The 24,063-nt window shown below is 29.5% G+C and overlaps 1 protein-coding gene across 4 annotated transcripts in view; it reads left to right on the top strand.

The window, feature by feature from the left end:
* The first annotated feature begins 461 nt into the window (after positions 1-461).
* Positions 462-24,063, top strand: part of LOC141530238 (transducin beta-like protein 2) — a 34,784-nt gene continuing 11,182 nt past the window's right edge. The window contains exons 1-4 of one of the 4 annotated variants that reach the window (XM_074247252.1): positions 462-674; positions 736-1,512; positions 5,372-5,599; positions 10,313-12,425. In XM_074247252.1, the coding sequence (XP_074103353.1) occupies positions 1,374-1,512; positions 5,372-5,599; positions 10,313-12,096 (2,151 nt within the window). In that variant the 5' untranslated portion in view covers positions 462-674; positions 736-1,373 and the 3' untranslated portion in view covers positions 12,097-12,425. Of the gene's footprint in view, positions 1,513-5,371; positions 5,600-10,312; positions 12,426-24,063 lie in introns of those variants that run through there. The other 3 variants (XM_074247254.1, XM_074247251.1, XM_074247255.1) reach the window with 3 other exon arrangements.

Here is a 24,063-nt window from a genome sequence, read left to right as displayed (position 1 = left end):
AAAGATAAAGATTGACGATGGCTTAAATAGATATTTTATCAATAATTTTATTTGACAGCGTTATTCTCGGTTACTGGTACACGTAGACAGTTAGTTCCTATTGGTCATTTCCAGCACGTGAGATCACGCCTTCCATGTGTTTACATTCAGTTCCATGTCTTTGTCTTTATTTGTTCGCCCGTAAAAACTTAAATTCCCTCTCTGTTCTCTGTTCGTAAAGGTAAAACCGCGCGCATTTCAATTCTTCCCGCGCACGCGTCCGCGCACGCGCTCGCGCACGCGCAGCGGTTCAAATTAATTAGTGGCGGGGAAAATTAAACCACGATACAATAAAAATGATTGGCGAGTATGTGATCATGGTGGGAGTTTACATGGGTCTGCAGTGAGTCTACCGGTAGATGATCCTCGTCTGTGAAAACATGCAGTCAGAAAGATAGAGAAACTCGTCGAAGAATCACGAATTACTTATAGTGTGCTCATAGTAACTCATCACCGTGATTAATCACCTGGCAATTAAAAATTTGTCATTACAAAAATAATAATAATAATAATAAAATTTAATAAAACCGTCACTTAAAATTTCAAAATAAAAAAAAAAACGGAAATGATAATAAATTTAATAGTCGTTATTAATAATTCGGACGCCGAGAATGGAAGTGATTTTTTACAATACAGTAAGAATAAAAAAAATAAATTGCGTTGATAATTTTTTAAAATTATTTTTATTAATTTCAGATCATTTAGAAAATTTATCGCGGTTTTTCTCTCGGACACGGATTAATACGTACGACTCCTGTTTTATCGGCAACACTCCTCGAAGATAAACAAAATTAAACCCTGGGTTACAAAACTTGCAATTTTACGTAGTTAGTGGTCAAAGTTTGTGCTGAAACAAAATATAGGAGATAACTTGCGACGAAGAGAGATAAAGTAACAACGTAGGAGAGCTGAGAGTTGAGTGTTGAGGAGGTGGTCGGTTGTGTTGGTTGTTGGTGTCGCTCGAGAATCGCCGCGTGAATAAAATACCGGGAGATCACTTAACCCGACGTGAGTCCGCGAAGACGAGTGATAAAAATTTCCGGGGTTATTTTAATTATTTTAATAAAATTAATTAATTATCGGTAGGTGTTTATTATATTCATTAAATAATTACTTTATCGGAATAAAATTACCACGTGAGTGTTTGATCTGTTAACCTAAAAGTTTTATTTGATAAATAGGAAACTAGGTTCGCTTGTAAGCTAAAGCTAGTTATTTCCCAACTACGGAGTGGAGGAGTTACGTGATTTTAAGTGACGACGGTTTTTATTACATATAAATAAATAAATAAATAAATAAGTACGTGTAAATATACACACGTACAGCTAAAAGAGATGGGTGACGCGGTGATGAAAATGTTAATGGGATTCGGTGCCACCGATCCCATGGTTTTGGGCACTATTTTCCTGGGTGTTGCTGTTGTTATTATTGGATTTATTCTTGGACGACGTTCTGGTACTTGCGAGAACACAAGTAAGATATTATTTCATTCATTATTTATATTTAATAACTGATGCATCATCAACACATTGTTAATCACAGGTTCTGATTCTGCGCAACCTTAAATCCCGCGAAAATAATACAATTTTTGACCACTAATTTCAAGCGTGCTGAGTACGCGTGCACTGAAACTGAAAGCTACTTAGAGTTTGATAATCGGCTGGTGATAGTGAAAAAAAAAAAAAAAAAACGCTAAAAATTCATTTGATTTGAGTCACCCAGGGACACGTAATTTTTTATTATGATGAAATCACCGGCGCTTAAGAAGACTAGTCAGAAAAAAAGCCTTGGGTTCTTAATTCGTTAAAGATCTTAAGGGTTTTTATATATATATATATATATATATATATATATATATATATATATATATATATATATAACTTATTAATATTTTTTGGGAATCCTCGTGTCGTCTTTCTTGAGACTCGGGATTAATACCTAGTTCTGCTTTAGCAATCTTTTTTGGCGGCAGCTGCACAAGAGAAACCGCTTAACTATAACTGGAGCGAGAGAAACAGAATGAACCGGCGTTTCCGAGAGGAATGCGAGAAGATTGCATGAGTACGAGAGAGACCTGAGGAAGTGAGAGAGTACAATGAGGACCCGTAGCAATACCACGTGCAGGGAAATTCATTCTTATTTTATTCTCCTTTTTTATTTTATTTCATTAACAATGCGATGCGGTGGTGGTCCTACACCCATGTGTGTAATTCGAAACTTTGAATTTTTACGGCGCACTAGGTTTTTTTGATTCATTTATTTATTTATTTTTTTTTCGTTTATCTTTTTATTGTATTTACTTAGTATGTAATTAAAATTTTATTTTTAAAACAGAAAAAAATATTAAAGCAGGATATTGATTTACGATATTTCGAGTCGACTTTAAATTATAAATATTAAAACAACGTGACAGAAAAATATTAAGAAGTTACAGCAGCTAAGCTCCCTCGATTTAACCAGTAGCGTAAAAATAAATTTGCGATGTGTTATATTTATCCTCGTTGCGACTTACACATTGCATCGGGTTGGCTCTTTTACTTCTTCTATTTCATTCGTATTACAGACGAGTAGTATAAGTAAAGGTTGAAAAAAAAATAAATAATAATAATAATAGTAACAATGAAAATAAGCATCCAACTGAAATAAAAGAAAGTACATAAAAGACATGAAGGCATAGAGAAAATTAGCTTGCATGTTTGATGCAAAAATACTATAGATGCACATGTTATATATCAGCGAAACAGAGAAGAATAACTGAAAGTGAATCGGCTTTACATATAACGTTTAACTTGTTATTATTTTTTTTTATTTTAATTCAAAGTAAAGCCCAAGAACGATAGACTTGTCGCCACGTGGTGCACTTTATTAAACTTGTATGCGTTTAAGAGCACTTAAGCGCCCACGATATAATAGGTATTTAAAGTATTATGCATACTGATATGTCACTGTTTCTATTTTTCAAGTACATATTGACTTACTAGTAATAAAATAATATTTGTAATTAGGCGGTTAATAACTAGTATTGTTTTCCATTGTAGGATAATTTTTCTCCGATAATTATAATACAGAAAAAAATACTTTTGTGTATTGTATTGTATATTTATTGTTACAACGTGATATATCTGTATTTGCAATGGTTTTATTGGACAAGTTGACTTTGGCTTTACATGCTCAACTTGGTTGGCCTTCCAGCAGGTCAGGGAGCTAAATGAATCAGCATGCTTCAAGTAGAAGAGAAGTATATGGTGTATGAAAAGAAGAAGAAGAAGAAGAGTTAGAGGAAGAAGGCGAAATGAAAAAGTTTATGCATACGCAAATTAATATATATGTATATAATATTATTTCAAGGCGACGTATCAGTATTTTATTTATTCACACATTTTTGGCGACGATTGCGTTGGCGTCTTGACATTGTGAACAAATTATTGCTTAACTGAATTTTTTATTTATTTACGTTAGTTAGCTTTGGAAGCAAAGGAGTAAATTAAAAATTTTTTTTTTCGTAGGGTGTAATTCGAATAATCTGTTTGAACATATATATATATATATATATATATATATATATATATATATATATATATATATATATATATATATATTTAAACAGGTAGTTTGAATGCTGGATACAAATTAGCTATTGAAAACGTATGCTGAATAGAAAATTGGTTTCCTATTAGTTTTATTGTGAATGGAATAAATGTACTGTCGCGGCTATTATTATCATAATTAATTTAAATTTAGAATAATTTACCATAACACTAAGCGCGTTTGGTGCTATGATTAATAAAAAATCACTGGGAAATAATATGATAATATAAAACTGTTAGAGATGAGCCAAAAAAAAAAAAGCCGGTCCAAGTTGTATTAACTAAAGATAATATTTTCTTCAGGTACATCAGGTACATATATGTATTCTTATGATGATAAACACGGACAATTGTCAATAAGACAATGATTAAAAAGTCGGCGTGTTTATTTTCTGTCGTCTGGCCGTAATTCCGCGGTCGTAAAAATAAAAAAAATAAAATAAAAGATCAACAAACGGAAAAAATTTATATATATGTAGTACTGTTACATTTTGTGGAGCTTATAAACAAATGTCACCGCGTGACAGTCTAATCGCGATCGTTGATGAATTGTTATTTTTAGTTATAAAAAATATTATATCCGCAATTGTTCAAAAACTGGGTTGGCTAATTTCAATACGATAAAATCAATCATAAAATTTTGGATGTGTTTTTTTTTAATTGCGTGGGGCCACTGTAAATAATATTAACGCAAGTGTCACTGGTTGTCCGCGGTTATGGTTTTTTTTAAATAATATTTTATTTAAAAATCCAACTGCGTAAAATAATAACAGGTATATTGATACTGAGTGCGTAAGTTTAAATGCATAAGCAAATATTTGCCCCGACAGCCTGCTAAATTTATAAGTATTTTTTTTTATGCTGCGCAATTTAATTATCATTAAAGCGTAATTTTAATCCGAAGAAATTGAAATAAATTACAGACTTCTTTATGCTTATCAGCGCGTCTAACTATGTAATCTGATGAAAAGGGTAGGAAATAGATAGAATACATAAAATACATTATGTATCGTGTAAATATTGTTTTTCTTCGACCTAAAAAAAAAAAAAAAAAAAAAAAAAAAAAAAAATACAGAGAAATACACGTATTTGAAAGCACGTATCAATGTTACTGATGGTTAAATCGATAGTTACCAGAGGTTAATATTTCATAACTTTTATTTTCTATTAAATTTTCCTCGTGTCCTTAAATTATACCTCGTGTTTAGTTTGTACACAAACCGATCCTCTATCTGTATTTTCCGCACGGACAAACTCAATATTATATTAGATACATCTACGGGGAATATGCACTTTACATTTTTATCTAGATAGAGATACCGATTCTATTTCACGTAACGCAATAAAAGCTTCACCTTATATCAAATGTAGTGCATAATACATCAACATGAATGTATAAATTTACTTTATGATATTTTAATTCATTAATATTACAATACTAATTTCCGATTATCACCACTGATAGTTCTGGATATCAACCATTGCATAATAATGATAATAATAGTAATAGAGAAGAAATATGAAATGGTTCAGTAATAATTTACCGACTATAAATAATTTCATAATTTAATGCTTCATTACCAGCACGAACATCATGTTTTTTTTTTAATTTTATTTTACCTGGCATATATTTAAAATGTATAAAATGCCAATTAATATTATTAGTTATTTTAATTATCAATATTTAAAAAAATCAGTTGAAATAATTAATATTTTATCAAATAATTGAACTTTTTAATCTATAGGTGAGCCAAAATCTGATGAAAAAATTCAAGAGCCAGATAACCAGAAGCCAGTCAACACCAACGATCGCAATATCGCCTGTAATAAACGCACTAAGAATAAAAAACGTCGTGAGGCTCAGCAAGAATTTACTCATTCATGGGTTGTGGGCACTCTTAAGGGCCACACTGGATCAGTCTTGGATATAAACTTCTCCAGTGATGACAAATTTCTTGCTAGCTGTGCTGAAGGTATTTCTAATTTTTATCTCGCCTGCTCACTTTTTTTCTTTCATTATTATTACTATTATACTAATTACACACACACATGACCTTTAGTTCCTCTATTTCATTAAATTCATTAAATTTCCAACTGTAATATTTAGCCCCGTATGAATAATCTGGACCACCCGTTGCATCATTCAGCTCCTAGACTAGAGCTTAATTTATTCACAGCTATTGAACTGCGGTTTGCCCCAATTTGTAACAATCCCCTTTTTAGCTTACGTAATAAAATATTAATACGGTAAATGAGTGACAATAATTTCATAAATTACAAATTCTTTTACTGAAAATATTGTGATTAAAAAAAAATAATGAATGAAATGATTAAAATCTGTACCCACACTGAAGTTGATAAAGAAATCGCAAATATATAAATATATATTATTTTTTTAGTTAACAAAAATAACTCAATCATGTTAATGACACTCTTTTCGCGCTCTATTTATTTTCGATCTGAATTTTTTTAATTAAAACCGTAATTTTATTTATAATATTATTCATTCGGTAGTCAAATGTTCTAATTTGAATTACAATACAAATCAATGTAATTAAAATGATAATTACAATTACAATTACATTGAATAAAATAATTAAAAAAAAAAAAAGAGTTTCTATTTGAGAAACTATAGACATTTGTCTTTTTGTTCTATTTATAATAATACGTTCAATGCTAAATGTTTTTTATCTTGTTACCAAGAAATATATACTCCATCTAAAAGATAGTAATAGGCTTAAAAGTAAGTACTTCGGCCATGAAAAAAAAATTTATGCAATTGAAATAGACTTTTTTTATTTGTATTCTTTTTTGTCACTATGATGGATTTTGAATTATCGTTATCATCCAAGGCCAATTGTTCCTTACATTTTTGTTTATTTATAGAGTACTAAAAACATAAACGTATTTCAAGGAAATTGTACAGTTAACAGTATGAAGAATAAAAAAAAAAAAAAAAAAAAAAAAAAAAAAAAAAATTCAGTTCTAGCTTAACCCCTCAAGATCTTTGAACTTGATGGTTTAGGTCACGAATGCTCACCTCAGCTGTTCATCTTTTAACGAATGACTACTAGTACTAGTTCTTACATTACATTGCATTACATTAGACAGGCTGTACGAGTCCACGGAGAATAGAATCGTAATCGTGAGTAACGGTAGTCTAGAGTGGGTTACTGTGGCTCTTTACATTAGTTACACGATAGTACTTTGTTGAGACCCCGTTATCGTCAGGATATGGGGGAATTATTTATAAAATAATTTACAGTAATCAAGTGCAATGAAAGCAACTTTAATTTTAAATTATCTCCAAGTACAACTAGATAGAAATAATATATAATATATGTCTAGCGTATTTATATCACCTTCGAGGCAATTATGTTTTATTTCATTTTTTTGGAGCATGCTTTTACGGAGCTAGAAGGTGAAAAAAAATTTATAAAAATGGAAATTTACATTATTTTGAATGTAAAATAAAATAATTCTGAGGAAGAAAGTGATTAAATAGAATGACTTAATCGCATTCTTCCTGTTCAATTCCAAATTACGTATAGACCTTCGTGACAGAGAGATCAAGAGAGATTATATTTTAAACCCGAGAAAACATTTCCTCGCGGTAAAATGATATATACAGCTAGCTTAGCGTTATTTAGATACACTTTGAGAAAAGAAATGAAGGAAAGAGTCACTACTTTTTCGTCTTCCTCTCTTCTTCTTTTACACTACTCTCTCAAACAATTTCATAATAATCCAACGGTATCGGACAACCGTGCGAACAGGAATTGTCTCTTTTCCCGTTATCGTACTTTAAACCTTAATATTTAGAATTTTTGTCGTTAATAAATTTAATAGTTCACACATTTAAACTCACCGACCTTGGCAGGTGTTGCTAAGGCAATAAGTCTGGCTAAAAACTGTATGTAAGCTATTGCGGTTAGATCCGCTACACGGAGAAAAAAACCTAGGGATTTTTCCTATTTTTCCAATGATAACATAGGAATATTTCCAATGTTAACATAGGACTATTTCCGATGTTAACATAGGAATTTTTCCAATGTCAACATAGGAATTTTTCCAATGGTAACTTGGGAATTTTCTTTATTAACATGATAGAAATATCCATGTGACATAGGAGAAATTTATTTATCATTAAAATTTATGTAACTTAACTTAATAATTACAAATTTACATAATACTTTTCTTATTCAAGCAATGTCAGATAATTTAAAAGTAAAACAGTGATATACAGTCGGTTTGTGATGAAAAAATTCGAGGAAATTTTTTTGGAATTTTGCTTTACATTTCAAAGAAATTAAAAATCCAGCAGATTATGGATGGTGTAGCTCAATGTATATGGAGCATTCCACGCCAAATTGACCACTTTTGACCCTAAAAATTCATATTTTTTTTTTGGTTGGGTAAAGGGGTCAGGATCAAAAGTGGTCGAATTTGCGTGAAATGCCCCATATACATAAAGCCCACACCATCCATAATCTGCTGGATTTTTAATTTCTTTGAAATGTAAAGCAAAATTCGAAAAAAATTTCCTCGAATTTTTTCATCACAAACCGACTGTATATCACTGTTTTATTTTTAAATTATCTGACATTGCTTGAATAAGAAAAGTATTATGTAAATTTGTAATTATTAAGTTAAGTTACATAAATTTTAATGATCAATAAATTTCTCCTATGTCACATGGATATTTCTATCATGTTAATAAAGAAAATTCCCAAGTTACCATTGGAAAAATTCCTATGTTGACATTGGAAAAATTCCTATGTTATTATTGGAAAAATTCTTATGTTAACATAGCAATTTTTCCTATGCAAAAATAGGAAAAATCCCTATGTTTTTTTCTGCGTGTAATAATTTATCCGTTCAAAGTCAAGATATTTGCTCACTATGAAATTATAAATTATCGATAATATCATAAGTCAGACAGTCTTATTAACTTATTATGCATACATACGCTTTTTAGTTAAACTCAGATGCTGCTTTTGAAGATACTAAGTCCATCTACTTGTAGTGACCTTGTCTATATGTTCATGATCATTATCATTATCCATCTAAATTTTTATAAGCTTCATCTTACATCTTAGCTGACATTGACTTTGAGATCATCACTATAAAAAAAATTTTTTATCATTTAAAATTGGTTTAAAACTCGACGAATTTCACAATTATTTCATGTCCCACTTCCTATAATAGAATTTATTTGAGAAGTGTCACTAGAAAAAATTCCACGATACAGGTTATTTTTAAAATGTTATTTCTCCCGCCTGTAAGTTGGAATTTTTTCTTAATCCATCTAAATTAAAGCTAACTCTCAGCGTGTTGTTTACACTGCTTACAAGAGTGCTGAATTAACCATGAGTTAATTTATAAGTTTATTAATACTTAAAATAATCAACTTCAAGGTTGGGTACCAAAAAAAACATTTCTGATGCATGTGTTTGGTATACGTGTGCCTAATTGATAGATTTATTTCTACCTTATGTCACTATAATATTTTTGTAAATACATATATGCGTATTTATTTGTGAATAAAATATAAGAATCTATAAAAATTAAAATGATGAATAATTTAAAAAAAAATTTTTTTTATTAGCAGAAACTTGGACATAAAATTTTTATTATTATTTTCGACTAGAATTAATCGCGTGTTTACTTTTGTTCTTTGCTTTAATTATTAAATTAAAAACTTTTCCTAAGTTAAAAGCATTATTGCTAATTTATCTTATGGAGTTTAAATATAGTTTTGGGTAATTTAATAATGTATAGTTTGTCTCTCGTTAAAATCATTTGGAAAAATTTTAAGTATATGTAAAAGTGAGGATAGAGGTACCTCTACCCTCTAACCCAGGTAGCAATGGTCACTACTATAGTCAAAAAATTGGCAATTTGGGTATATAGCCCACTTTCTCAGGTGAAAATTTCAGTTTCATTTGAGACTCAAAATTTCAGTGCTCGTAACCAGAGGGTGCACTAAAAGTTAACAGAATTATTAACTTCATTTCTTAAACTACTTGTTAGTTATTCAAAATTGTCAATTATATAAACAGTGTATTATCACGATAATAATTTATAATTATTATAAAAAATAATCAAGGTAAAAAAAAATTTTTATATTAATATTTATTGTATTTTATAAAAATTAACATGTAAATTATTGGAACATTTTTTTTAATAACGTAGAAGTTTTTGAAAAAGTGCTTGTTTTATTTGAGTTCAGAAAAATTATTTTTCATTAATGAAAAATTATAGTCATATGGGGTTTTTATAGGGTTAGATTTTTTTTTTTTTTTTTTTTCAAATACTTTTTGACCACGTGTTAAAGTGTGATAGTCGGGCTAAAATTATAATAAAAAAATATTAAATTCAATTACTTATTTGTTCAAAAAATTTCGTATTTATGAAAAAAAATTTTGTAATACATTTATTTTTAAAAAATAAAATAAAATAGTTTTTACACTTTAAGAACCAACTAATTATTGATAACTAATATAACATAATTAATTTTAAATTATTAAAAAAAATAAAATAATATAATTATAATTTAATGTCCAATTTTCTATTAATTCAAAAAAATACACGATTGAATAAGGATTCTAATACAATATTGAGTCACATTGTTCAATTGTTAATTAGCCAGGTGAATTTATATTTTATTTTTGTGTATAATAAAGATTGCAGCTTGTTGCCGAAAGAAACGCTGAAGGACAACGAGATTGAAGTGGTGAACGGTTCAGCAAAATCCTCACCATCAAGCAGTCATAGCAGCAAAAAGTCGAGTAAGAAAGATCCAACAACCAGCAGAAAGAAAAATTCTAGCCGTGTTAACAAGTCAAGGGTTATCAGAAGCTGTAGCAGTAGTATAAGCAGTAACAGCAATAGTAGCAGCATGGAGTCTGTTTCGTCAATCAAGGACCAATCTGCGTTGAGCCGTCGCCAGAAAAAAAACAGACGTGCGAATCGTGACCAAAATCAGGTGGATTTGAACAATTATCATCATTTCGAGCCTCCAATTTATCATTATCCTTTCCAATATGGATTGATGTACGTCGAACCGATTATTTCGCCGATAATGATGGCATGTGGAATTACACATCAAGAAATTAATTGTAGACATCACAATCACGTAACTGCCATGTTTCACAAAAACAACGCGGCATGTGGGCTCAACTATGATCTATACCATCGATCACATTATAATCCTGTGCAGTACAGTAAATATCGCGAGTGTTTGGCGTATATGAGTCATTCTGTGCTGATATCTAAGTTGAAAAGTTTAATCCATCCAGCCGACTATTTGCAATATCTGGGTTATTTATACAAGAAAGATCTCAACAGCAATAGTGTTTCTTTTCTTCACACGCCTCATTGTGAATTGATACAATTCTTCTACAGCTATTCGGAAGAAGACAGGAAAAAATTCAACTACAGAAAAAGGAAATATTTGAATGTTAACGCGAAAATATTTATACCTAGTGGTTTAAGTTACAAACAAAAAAGTTGTTCAAGCATCAGTAATTCGGTTGATAGTTCAGACTTTGAATGGGAAAGTTCTTCAGACAGTGAAAAAAATTCAGAGTCCAGCGAATCATCAGCAGCGTCGCTTCAGATGGATTCTAATGAAAAAGTCGACCCGATGCTGTTAATTTTAAATTACTTAGAAAAATACGGTGAAAAAAAAAAGGATACCGGCGAACGTGAATGCGCAAGATGTGCTACAAAATTTTACATCAATCCATTGACAAAAGACTGTGACGTGAAGGAAAAGTGTCTTTATCATTGTAACAATGAAATGGATTTATCTCCTATCAGCAACAGAAGAGTTAGAAAATGTTGTCAAAGGCCAAGAGATTCGACGGGTTGCACGGAAGCTGATTTTCACGTGTGGACTGGAACCAAACCAGGCGTGAATGGTCCTTTTTACGACTTTATGTGTGCACAACCTTTGCAAAATAAAAAACATCGACAAATGCATGACGTGATTGGTTTGGACTGTGAAATGTGCATAACTAGCCAGGGCTTTGAACCCACGAGACTCACAATTGTACAATTAGACGGATCGATTATTTACGACGAGTTCATAAAACCAGAACATGAAATAATCGATTACAATACGCATTACTCGGGTATTCGTGAAAAAGACCTCGTAAATGCAAAAACTCTTCAAAAAGTTCACAAAGATTTGGAGAAGTTAATTCATGCCGATACCATAATCATTGGACACGGATTAGAAAATGATCTTAGAAAATTAAAAATATACCACCAAACTGTACTGGACACAGCATTTATTTATCCACACAAACTTGGGTTCCCGAATAAGAAGAAATTAAAAATTCTTGCGGAAACAGAGTTAAATCGGAAGATTCAAAGTGCGGAACACTATGCCTACGAAGACGCAAAAGCGGCGATGGATTTGGCTCTTAATAAAGTTTTAGAAGATGTGGCGAAACGAAAATGAATAAACAGTTAATTATAAAAACTTTATAAAATTAATGTATGGTGTTCGAGTGTTATTATATACAAGTTAAGTGAAGTCTGTGATACATTTATATGTATGTATACTAAAAAGTGATGTTTACATTGCCCACCTTTACTTATATACAACTTGTCTTCATATTGAAGAGACATTGTAAGCAATTTTTATTTTATGTCATTTATAATTATTCGCAGTATTCCATAATTAACAAAATTTAATTCATTTTAAACACTTATTTACTCTAATACATACTCATTTGATTGTCATTTATCATTCTTTACTCATGAGAGACTTTTAAATATTCAATAATGTTAATATTGATGAGAGGTATTTTGTATATATATATATATATATATATATATATATATATATATATATATATATATATATATATATATATATATATATATAATATATATATATATATATATATATATATATATATATATATATATATATATATATATATACATGTATAAATGTATGAGTGTTGTGCGATTGTTGTAATAAATTTTAATGTGATTTTAAATTTGTACGAACTTATCATGTTAATTAATCATCATTCGCTTCAAATTTGTATTATTTTTCACTCATTTTTTTTGGCAGGATAATGTATTTATTTAAATGTACGAAATTTAAACCGTATGTATCACCACACATCAATTCATCTATCGAAGAATATTCGATTATATTTTTTTTAATTTATATACGAACGAAAATATTTATGGTTTTTTTTTTTTTCTTAAAACAATTAATTTTTACGGCTGTGCGCTTCCATGAATCTCATGTTGCGAATATTTTACTAAAAAGTGATCTAAAATTAAAAATAAAAATAAACATAACAATGTAAAGTGTCTTAAAACATATGACGTATTGATTTATCTTTTTTTTTTTTTTTTTTATACCTTAATTATTTTGTCTTCCGTTTTATTACTCCTGTTTTGATAAAGACCAATGATTAAAATGTTATACTTACAAGTATAAGTATACCTGATAACAATTTGTCTCATTTTTTTTTTTCGATATTTTGTAATTACTGTGTAAAAAATTGCTCATAAACTTGACCGTGATATTAAAATTATCGCTCTATAATAATTGAGATATCAAGTGTAGATAATTAGACTACGGTCTATTTTGATAATAAAAGAAATTGATTTTAATCGCCTATTTTTTAATCAAAACAACATATCTTTACGTTCCGTTGAAAGCAAATTTATTAGTTAATTTTTTACACACTAAAATTTTTCATCTTCAATTGTCATAATCTTATTTATTGAAAATATACAAACGAATGTTATTTAAAAAAAAAATTTAAGGGGGGAGACTCATGTAAATGCCCCGAAATCGGTCATTTTTTAACATTTTTTTTTACAGTGATAAAATAATTTCATTGTTTCGAACTTTTAACACAACTTTATTAAACATTTTAAGATTATAAAAAAACTTTTTTTTTTTTTTTTAATACAAAATGGCGGCTCAGCATGATGTCTTGTAGGCTGCCTCCGACGCGAGGTCCGAAACTGCTCTATTTGTCACTCATGAACCGTTGATCTGAAACAAAAAAAAAAAAATTTTTTTTTTTCAGGAGATATAAACGGAAAGGATAAACCTTTAAAATTAAAAAAAAAAGGATAAAATCCAATATAAAATCAGCCTTAAAAAAAAGTTACGATTTTGGGCTATTTTTTTTATCCTTTTACCCCCAAAAAAAATTAGTAATCAATCAGAAATTGATAAACCTGAAGTTTCAGGTTTATCCTTCCGGTAGTAATGTAGAGAAAAGCCTCACCAAATTTCAAACAAATCGGTCAATAATTTTTTGAGCTACAACACGAGCAGTTTTTCAAAAAGTAGTTTCGAGATAATCGCGTTTAAAGTTTCAGTACAGGAAAATGAGTAGTTTTACTGAATTATTAATTACTTACCGACTAATTTGCAATTTCAGGTCCATATAACAGTCCTTCTGCCTCCTCAAAAAGTTGATTTTCATCTATTTGATGTTGTCTGCGAGCTGAACGAGCTTCTTTGGTCTCTGAAAGGCTTTTACGATTCTGTCGGGTTATTCGCTCTTCGTCTGTACTATCCGCAAATATCTTAGCATAAGTGCCAATATTCAGATTCAGAAGGTTCATTATTCTTAATATGGAAGTATAACCTTCATTAAATATCCCAGCAGCAATGTAAGCTGAAATTTCGACTACTTTTAGTCCGGAATGCAGGTGTTTTGGGGATAATCGCCAAACTGTAGCGTTAAAACTTTCGTTCGCGTTCTGCGTATGACCACCAAGGCATCGCTCAAGTAAATCATCTTTGGAGAAATCTTGATATATTGGTAAAAGATGCTGTTTTAAATCTTCACCAAGTAATGGAGCTAAATTTTCCTCTCGAGGATCTCGATTTAGAGCAATAGCCTTCTGCCATTTGCACCAGCTATCAACGCCTTCAGGGCAGTTATCATGATGGGGATTTTCTGTAGTGGAAAAAATATGATCATAAGTAGCCATTATGGCTTTTTTCATATTTTCAACACTGTTAACATTTCTCTGAATACTTAAACCATAATATTTTGTTAATTTTTTTACCACTTTATCAGTTAGTTTTCCTCTCCCCGAAAGTTTCTTTTCTTTTCTTACATTTCTAAGTCGAGAGCCCATTCTTTTTCTACATGACCAATACATTCACTCTTCACTACTGGTAACTCATTACCGTAAGGTTCTAAATCTAGAATAGCCTTGAATGTCTTAGAATCTCCGTCACCAATGTAGTTACCATATTTTACTCCAAATTTTTCTTCTGAAGTCGAGAACATTTCTTTCATGGCATCGACTTCCATCTTTCCTGACGAACCTTCGTGATTTTGTTGACACTCATCCTCATGATACTCACTCCACTTACGGAATTCTTCTGTATGAGTCTTGTTCTTCCAGTAAACACAGCCTTGACAGTAACTACTTTTTGTTTTCAAATCAATAACTTTCCCTGAATAATATCCTATGAGCGTTGCAACACCGTACTTTGATTTGAAACCACGTTTTTTCCAAGTATCATCTCCAGATACTTTTAAAATATTTTTTTCTCTTCCTTGCTCAACATTTTTTTCCATCTCTTCTTTCACTGCCTTCTGCGATAGAAATTCAAATGATAATTTCACTGTATTATAAATGTGTTCCACAATGTTAGCGTAACAACTTTTACTCAAACCAGTGCATAGATCCATCAGGTTACAAAATACATTTATTCCTTCTCTTCCAACACCCAAAAGTCTCATGATAAACACTATTCTCCGGTTTATTTCAAATCCGTTGTGAATGAAAGGACCTGAATTGATTATTTTATTACCACATGGACATGTGATAACAATTTTAAAACCAAGACCTCTGGAACCACACTCACTGAATTTTATCTTCTGATTACACACCGAGCACTTCACAATTTCCGACAAAGCTGTGAACACCGTAAAAATTCAATTATCCTGTACCCGTGTAAAGGATTTGTTATAATTTCTTCACTATCACGGGTATGGAGTTTTTGCCACTGGCACTCTCATTGTGGCTTGTATTGGCTTCGAAATTTTCACCTTCTTTATTGGTGAACTGATTACCCTGATAACTTCGTTTTTGGAGATATTTCGTGCAATATTGCCACGTGTGCCTTTTTATAATTCGGCATTTTTGCTTTTAAAAATCGACTGAACACGAAGAAATCTCCAGCTAAACTAAATATATTTCTATACTAACGGTTATTCGTGTACTAATGTTACACGTGTGCAGGAATGTAAAAGTATGTATATATATATACTAAAAGGGATTCTCGGTAGTTGAACAAAATAAATATTTCTAGGTATTATAATAGAAAGGTCCTTTTCAAGCGCCCCGACTACCTGGCTCGTTACTTGACAATACGTACTCCGACCCGCTCCACTGTATTAGCCATAACTTTGTAAATATTCGAGATTTTTTTTTCCGGCTCGTCAGTACACGCTCAACATAGTATACTTTCAGAATATCGAAAAAAAAAAAAAAATCGATTTTTTGAAAATTTTACATGAGTCTCCCCCCTTAATCTCAAGATAAATCAATAAAAAACGATATTACTTATATATACCACATTTAAATTTAAATATTGTATATATGAGCGACTAAATTATTAATGTAAGATTATTTTTATAACTATTGTTTTAAGACTCGATATACTTATAATGTAAATGTAAAATAGAACCATATTAATATATGTTTTTTACTTAATCTATAAAAAAATTGTTCATGTTTTATTTATCATCCTGTCTATACTATTTATTTAGCTTAAGATCCTAATTCCCTTGTAAATTAAATTCTAAGTGTGAAATTCATCGAGAGACAACTCAGGTGTGACGTATCTCATCGGCCTTTAAAACTAACCTAACCAGCAGTTGTAGAACTTGGTCTGTATCCATTGCAACATCGAATTCATTATAAATGATAATAATTTGCCAAAGTTGGTGAAAACATGAAGAAAAACATGTCTTGAAATTTATTTTCGCAATTGAATTTATACCAGTGAGGACTACGTATGTAATTTTTATATCCTTAAATTGGTGAAGACGCGTTCTCGTGTCTTGTATTTCTTAATTTTAACGTCTTTTAATTTGTCAACGTCGTTTCCTCAACTTGAATCAACTTTTTACTATTTTTTTTTTTTGTTTTAATCCTTTTGCTTTCTATATAAGTCGTGGATTTTAATCCCATACGATTTGTAATTATTTTACTGCTTTCCTCGAATAAATTAAATGCTATCCTATATACGGATAGCTAATTTTTGAGATTAACACAATTTAGTTGGTTGCATTTATTTAACCAATTAATATTACACTTAGTAGTTCAACACCGCTTTTTTTTCGACGCTCAATTCTGGAGGGAAAAAAAAATTTGAACATATATAATACATCATAATAATTATGGATATTATTCTGAACTAGTTAGGGATATAACCAGCTGTTTTTTCTACCAACTTTTTTTTTTTTTAAAGCTGCTATGGTATATTAAATACACGACAAATAAATTTATCAAACTTTAAATATTCTCAAACAGTAAAGCTAAAGAATTTTTTTCTTATCACAATTCATTAAAATAGACAATTTAAATAAAAATTACATTTAACAAACTTAATATTGATAGTGTAATTTAAAAAGTAAATAACGTTAGATTCCCAGTAGAATATTTAATAATAATAATAATACATAAATTCTTTTGGTAGAGTTAATTAATTTCAATAGACTATTTTTTTTTTTATAATTTTATTAATAAAAAAAAATTCTAAAAAAGTTTAGATGTCGGCTAACTTCATTTTCATAAAAAATTGAAATTATATAATCGCTTAAAAATTAAATAAACTGATTTTAAAAATAAAAATAAATTTATACTTCTACATTTACTGAATTTGCTGCAATTTAAATATCTATTAAATTCCACAATGGAAACAAAAAAATTTTTTTTACAATTTTAAATGATATTAAAGTTAGCTGTCACCTGATTATTTAAAAATTAAATTAAGTATTGAAAATTATTTTTAAAAAATTGCATTTTTTTGTTTTTAAAATTTCTAGATGTCAATTTTTTTTTCTTGTTTTTTTTTGTCACAATTTATTTGTTAACAAAAGTTCTAAAAATTATCTAATATCTGCTAAATTTATTTTCATCAATTTTATTGGCAAATCAAAAAAAAAAAAAAAAAAATTGAATTACTTTTAGAAGTTTACACTTATGTGGAACAATAAAACAAAAGTAGTGAGGCATTTAAAATCTTGTTTTTTTTTTGTTGCCCAACTTTTTGCTATAAAAAATAAAGAGGAGATCTGAAATGTGAATTTTACCGTCATGGCCATATCCTACAGGTTAACGAACTCAAAAGCTAGTCGAAAAGAGGTAATCCAAGATCTATAATTCATTATTTTTTGTATATAGTTCTTGAAATAAAATAAAATAATATAAATTGACCGCTAAGCTGATCTTGATATCAATCTTCAGCGAGCCAAGATTTCCAGATAAATTAATTTCCGTGAAAGCGAATCGACCGAGAGGATCTCAACTTTATTATTAAGAATATATATGCAATGTAATGTTATCAAAATGAGTCATAAAGTGATATATCCTCAAACAAATCCACTGACGAGTTAATAAAAATAAAATGGAAAATCCAAAAAGACCGCAAGACGTGTATATTCGTAACTAGGTCTTTAACTGGGGCACTCTGCCAGTGTCAGTGGATTTTTAGAGGTTTACCCCCATATTATAACCGTAATAATGATGATAACAAGCACAGTCACTTGACTGAGCGGATTTAAAACGGTGAAAATACCACTGTGTTATATAGTTATATATATATATATATATATATATATATATATATATATATATATATATATATATATATATATATATATATATATATATATATATATATATATATATATATATATATAGAAGTTCCAACAACTTTCTTTCTTGCTCTCTCGAGCTATCGTCAAAAACCACAACGAGAACATTTGCCTGGCTTATTGGTCGGTAAACCTATAGAAACGACAAGTTTACGAACTTTCTCCTTGTAGACTGGTCACGAGCTCCTTAGAAATCGCCGTTGCTTATTTTTTTTTTCGCAATGCTTCTTTTAGGACGTTAACACCTATTCATCTGAATAATCTCGCCCCAGAATGATGCGTTTCACCGCTCTGAAACCTTCAAAATGTTGGCTCAGTCTTCACGGTGGAAGTTCTGAACTTCAAATTTAATTTTAGATTGTTATAAATAACTCTTGACTTCTTTGTGGGTTTTTTTTTTACCCAAACATGGAAAAAATGCGTATCGATGAAATATTTAACACCAAATTGGATTCTAAAGTCGATTTAAAAATTAAGACGTCATGTTTTATAAATATATTTATTTTATTTTTTCACTACATAAACCCAACAGCCCAAAGGGCCAATAACAGAGTTACTTAAATTTTTACAATATTGAAGATTTTGACAGTGTATGAATTTAAGTTAATTTATGATGAAAATGAAGTTAGCCAACATTTCAAAATTTTTAGAAATTTTTTTTTTAAAAAATTTCACTTAAAAAATTAAAAAAAAAATTTCTCACATGTAAAAAACTTGAAAAATTATAAGTGCAATTTTTTATAAAGTTCTTTTTAGTTGTAATTTAATTAATAAAAAAAAATTAAAAATTTTTAGACGTTTGCTAACTTCAGTTTCATAATTTATGGCTCTATATAAACCAAAGCTTAATATTTAAATTATTATAATAAAAAATAGCTTAATAACTAAAGAGTTACATTTTTTTAGTTTTATTTGTTATTAAACAGGACTAGGAGTGCTTAAACTAGATATATTATCAACAGTTAAGTATTAATGTTACTCAATTTCATTATAATTAAATTTCATAATTTTTACGCAAAAAAAAATCTAAATTAATTCATTACTTTTTCTTTAATAGAAATTTTTGAGTAAAATAATTTGTCTTTCTTTGTATAGAAGTGTAATTAGATGATTTTTATAAGAAATAAAATTTCTGTAGGCGCGCAGTAGCCTATCGGATCCGGCCTTCATCACGTCCCCCTGTGACAAACTGAATCTAATCGGTGCTTATTTCGAGGCAACTAATAATCAAAACACTAACATGGGTAAAGATGCTCATATAAGGCTAGTGAACAAAAAAATCAATGAACTCAAGACCAAAATAAACCTCGAAGAGCAATCCAACCTTTCCTTAATAAAATTTTCCAAAAATACTCCCTCCACCTATCCGCCAAACGAGCAATTCCCAGATTACTTTACCTCTTTTCCGGAACTCCAAAAGATTTTCATGAAACTAAATAACAAAAAATCTTCCAGTTTCGATGGAATACTCAACATCATTTTAAAAAACCTCTCCTCTAACATTATATACCTTTACACAATACTAATTAACAATGCACTCAATATCTCGTATTTTCCCTCTCAATGGAAAAGTGCTAAAGTTGTAGCTCTAAAAAAGAAAGACAAAGACAGTTCTAATCCCTCAAGCTATAGACCCATAAACCTGCTACCCAATATAAGTAAAATTTACGAGGTGATAATAAACCAGGCAATCCTCAAAATCTGTAAAGCAAATAACATTTTACCTGACCAGCAATTTGGTTTTCGTCACACTCAACACTGCATGCCATTAACAAATTTACATCTGATATCTGTAGAGAACTAAAATGCGGGAAAATGCGTTGGCGCTTGTTTTATCGACGAAATTTAATGTTATTCAGTAAAAAAAAAAAGTTAAAAATAATTCTTAAAATATTAATCACAAAATTTCGACAATAATTGACTTCAAAAATTGCTTTATTAACCATTCAAATGGTTAGAAAATAAATTTAAAATTTAATTTATCTCGCTTTTGAATTATCTACACATTGTTTAATAAATAAACATTTTTATTATTTTTATGGATTTAAAATTCTCTACAGAAGTCAAAATATAAATAACAAAACATTAAAATGAATAATGATTTAATTTATGAGTTTTCATAAATAAAATTTTAAAATTAACAATATATACTACTAAAATCGAATTGAAGACGAAGTTGATAATCATAATCTCGGATCATTTAATTTCTCTCAGTAAAAGTTTCATCCAATTTAATTCGAAAAGCCACTCGATTGTTAACTTCATCGCCGGGCAGAGCAATTAAATTTTTTATAATTAATTATCTGCAATTAAATGCAAATAGCTGTAAACTGTTAATATTATTATTATCTATCAGAACAGTATACTACACAGTAGAATAATAATTAAACATACAAGTGCGCTTTGTTTATAAACTTTTAGCTCTTTTATTATTATGTCACGTTTGAGTTATTGGTTATAATTAGTTATCGGAAAAAAGTGTAGAATTTTGTTCAAGTACGTGACCAAGTCATTAACAACGGCATGCGCGCCGATACGAAAGTGAAGATTTTAGTTTCGTAATTATTAAACAAATGTATTATATAGTATGTAGAAGTCGTTGTGTGTTTTTAGTTGATAAGTTAAGTAAAGAGCCAAGTCTGTCTGGTTTTTTTTACCTTTGATTTCTCAATACAAGCCAATCGGTTTTAACTAATGCGACCCATATAGGAATCGCCAGAGTTGAACGCCGGGGCCAAGCTTGCGCCAATACTGGGGTACCAAGCTTGGTGTCCCAGTCTTGGCCCAAGACTGGGTAAAGTAGCCTCGGCCGTTTCTTCGGTAAACCAGCCTTGGGCCAAGCCTGGGTAGCCCAGCCTTGGTCATTCTATGGCATGCCAGCCTTGACCCGGGACTGGGTAACCCAACCTTCCAACCCGACACGCCAGCTTTGGGCCAAGCCTCAATAATTAAGGAAAATATTTGTAAATTTTTAATTAATTTTATTTGATTGGAATAAATATTTAAAAATATCATCACCATAAAAAAAAAATAATCAATATAAATAACTAACCGTAAAAATCTACCTCTAAATAGATTTGGCTTATAAGAATGATAAGCTTTAGATCGACCTGTCGTTTTAATGGCGTAATGGGTTAGGCGTCGGCTTGCAAGCGCGCGGCTAGGGTTCGAATCTCGATTCTGTCAAATACTTTATTTCTCTACATTAAATCGGGTAAGCCTTAATAAGTAATTACACGTCACAAACTTGCGTTAGTACTACATTGAAACAGAGAATCGCTCATTTAATTAAGATTTTCTACTTTTTAAAATTAATTTTGCAGATTTGGGTAAGTTTGGCACAGTCATGGTAACCAAGGCTGGGCCAACTTTGGGTTAACTCGGGGTAAACTCGGACATACAAGCTTGGCCCAGTCATGGCAACAAAGATTGGGCCAAGTCTGGTATACAAGCTTGGGCCAGAGTTGTACAGAGTTGGGCCAAGTCTGGGACAAGCTTGGGCCCGTTGTTCTTTCCTACATGGGCGAGTCTTCACTCCTTATCATCTACTACCTACTTCATTTTTTCCCTGTTAGGATAAAGTTACTGTAAGAAAATTTTTTCATTTCTTTAGCTAAAAAATAAAATTATTTTAAATTTTAAACAAATTAATTTAAAAAAAAAATTGTTTTTCTCTCAATGTATAACATCATAACACTGAAGCCCACACAACTCGATGTCTTATATATCGATGAACACACGTAAACACTGCGGCGTGGTAGGTATTGCGGCCCGTCTTAAAGCGATTACAAAATATATTACGAGACTTTAATACAGATTGACATTAGAAATTATTTTAGAAAGCTCATCTTCAAACTTTAGCTTTATATTGATATTTATATTTATGCTTATGTACTTGTATTTTATATTTGTGTAGTATGCAATGTACATTTCAATAATATCATTTGTTAAATTGCGTTGTGCTGTAATTTGCATGACAAAGCTGAAGATGCTAAAAAAAAAAAAATTGTTGTAAATATGAAGGTAAAGAAATAAAACTGGTGACACAGTTACTGAAAATTTTAATTCTTTAAGCAAAAAGAGAGAAACAATAAAAGTTTAAATATAGATATATATATATATATATATATATATATATATATATATATATATATATATATATATATAAGGCCACGTCCAAGTCGAGATTTTTGAGAGCGTCATTTAATTTATTTTATATTTCTCCGAATGTTTTAATTCATGGATTTTTAAATAATTATGAAATTTTTTAATAATGTTAAACTCTCAGCGGGAAAGTTTTTTTTTTTTAATTTATTTATATTAAGTTTTATTTTTTATTATTCCATTTGTCAGAATTTTTATTTAAAATTTTTAAATTATTTTTTTTATTTTTTAAACTTCTAAATTTTCCTTAAATTGATAAAATTTTTCATTAAAGTTAGCTGTCATTTGACAATTTTTCATTTTCTTTAAAAAAAAAAATTTGTTCTAAAAAATTGCATTTTTAATTTTTTTAAATTTCCACAAGTCCATTTTCTTAATAATTCTTTTTTGGTATAATTTATTTGTTAAAGAAAATTAAAACAATTGTGAAGTGACAGCTAAATTTAATGTCATCATTAAATTTCTTCCAAAAAACTTAATTTTTAATTAAATTCAATAATCTAAAAATTATGCACCAAACGTTACAAATTTTTTCCAACAATCCAGCAAATGGTTATTAAAAAAAAAAAAAAGAAATAGCAATAATAAGTGAAAACATGACTGAGTACTGAAAAAAAATAAAAAGTGATGACTATAACAGATATTGTCCAACAGAGTGACTCATTAAAGTGATCGAAGCGTTTTTGATTCTGCTTTCTCTCGAATAAGTCACTTCATCTTAATCTTCTTCAAGCAAGTAATAAAATAAATAAATAAAATAATGGACTCGACAAGCCCCATACTGAGCAATTTTTCTCATATTCTATCTGCTGACGCATAACAAATAATGAATAACATATGATATATGTAATAAATTCGGTAAGACTAAAACAAAGTGACCAATATCGATAAATTAAATATAATAAATACTCAAGTACCTGTGTTATTTATTAACTCCTATTTAGTAGTTTCACGTCTACAATGCATACCCATGGGGGGCTGTACTCGTTTACTCGTTTACTCTCTTAACACGTGTACACCAAGGCCGTTTATATTAAAACTGGGAGCACCCATCCGGTAATATAAAGCTTCTGCCTTAATAAAATTAATAATCAAATAAACCTGAACTTACAATACTGCATGCTATGAAATTATTTAGACAGTACACTAATAAAAAAATTCCTTTGATTCAAAATAAAAATTATTCAGCCTAGGAAATCATTTTGAACAGTTTCATTGTTTGAATCAAGTCGGAAAATTCTGGAATCAAAAAATATTTACTTTAAACAAGGGTAATTTCTTAGTTAAAGAATTTTTTTTTTTTTTAAATACGCCTGTTAATTTTTAGAATTTTTTTAATAAATAAATTTTAGCAAGAAAAATTTATTTAAAAA

This window comes from Cotesia typhae, unplaced genomic scaffold (genome assembly GCF_013202065.1).
Source record: "Cotesia typhae breed Kobodo isofemale line unplaced genomic scaffold, CoteBio_Ctyphae contig_48, whole genome shotgun sequence".
NCBI lineage: Eukaryota > Metazoa > Arthropoda > Insecta > Hymenoptera > Braconidae > Cotesia > Cotesia typhae.
The sequence above is the reverse complement of the archived record's forward strand: the minus strand, read 5'-3'. Positions and strand labels throughout refer to the sequence as shown.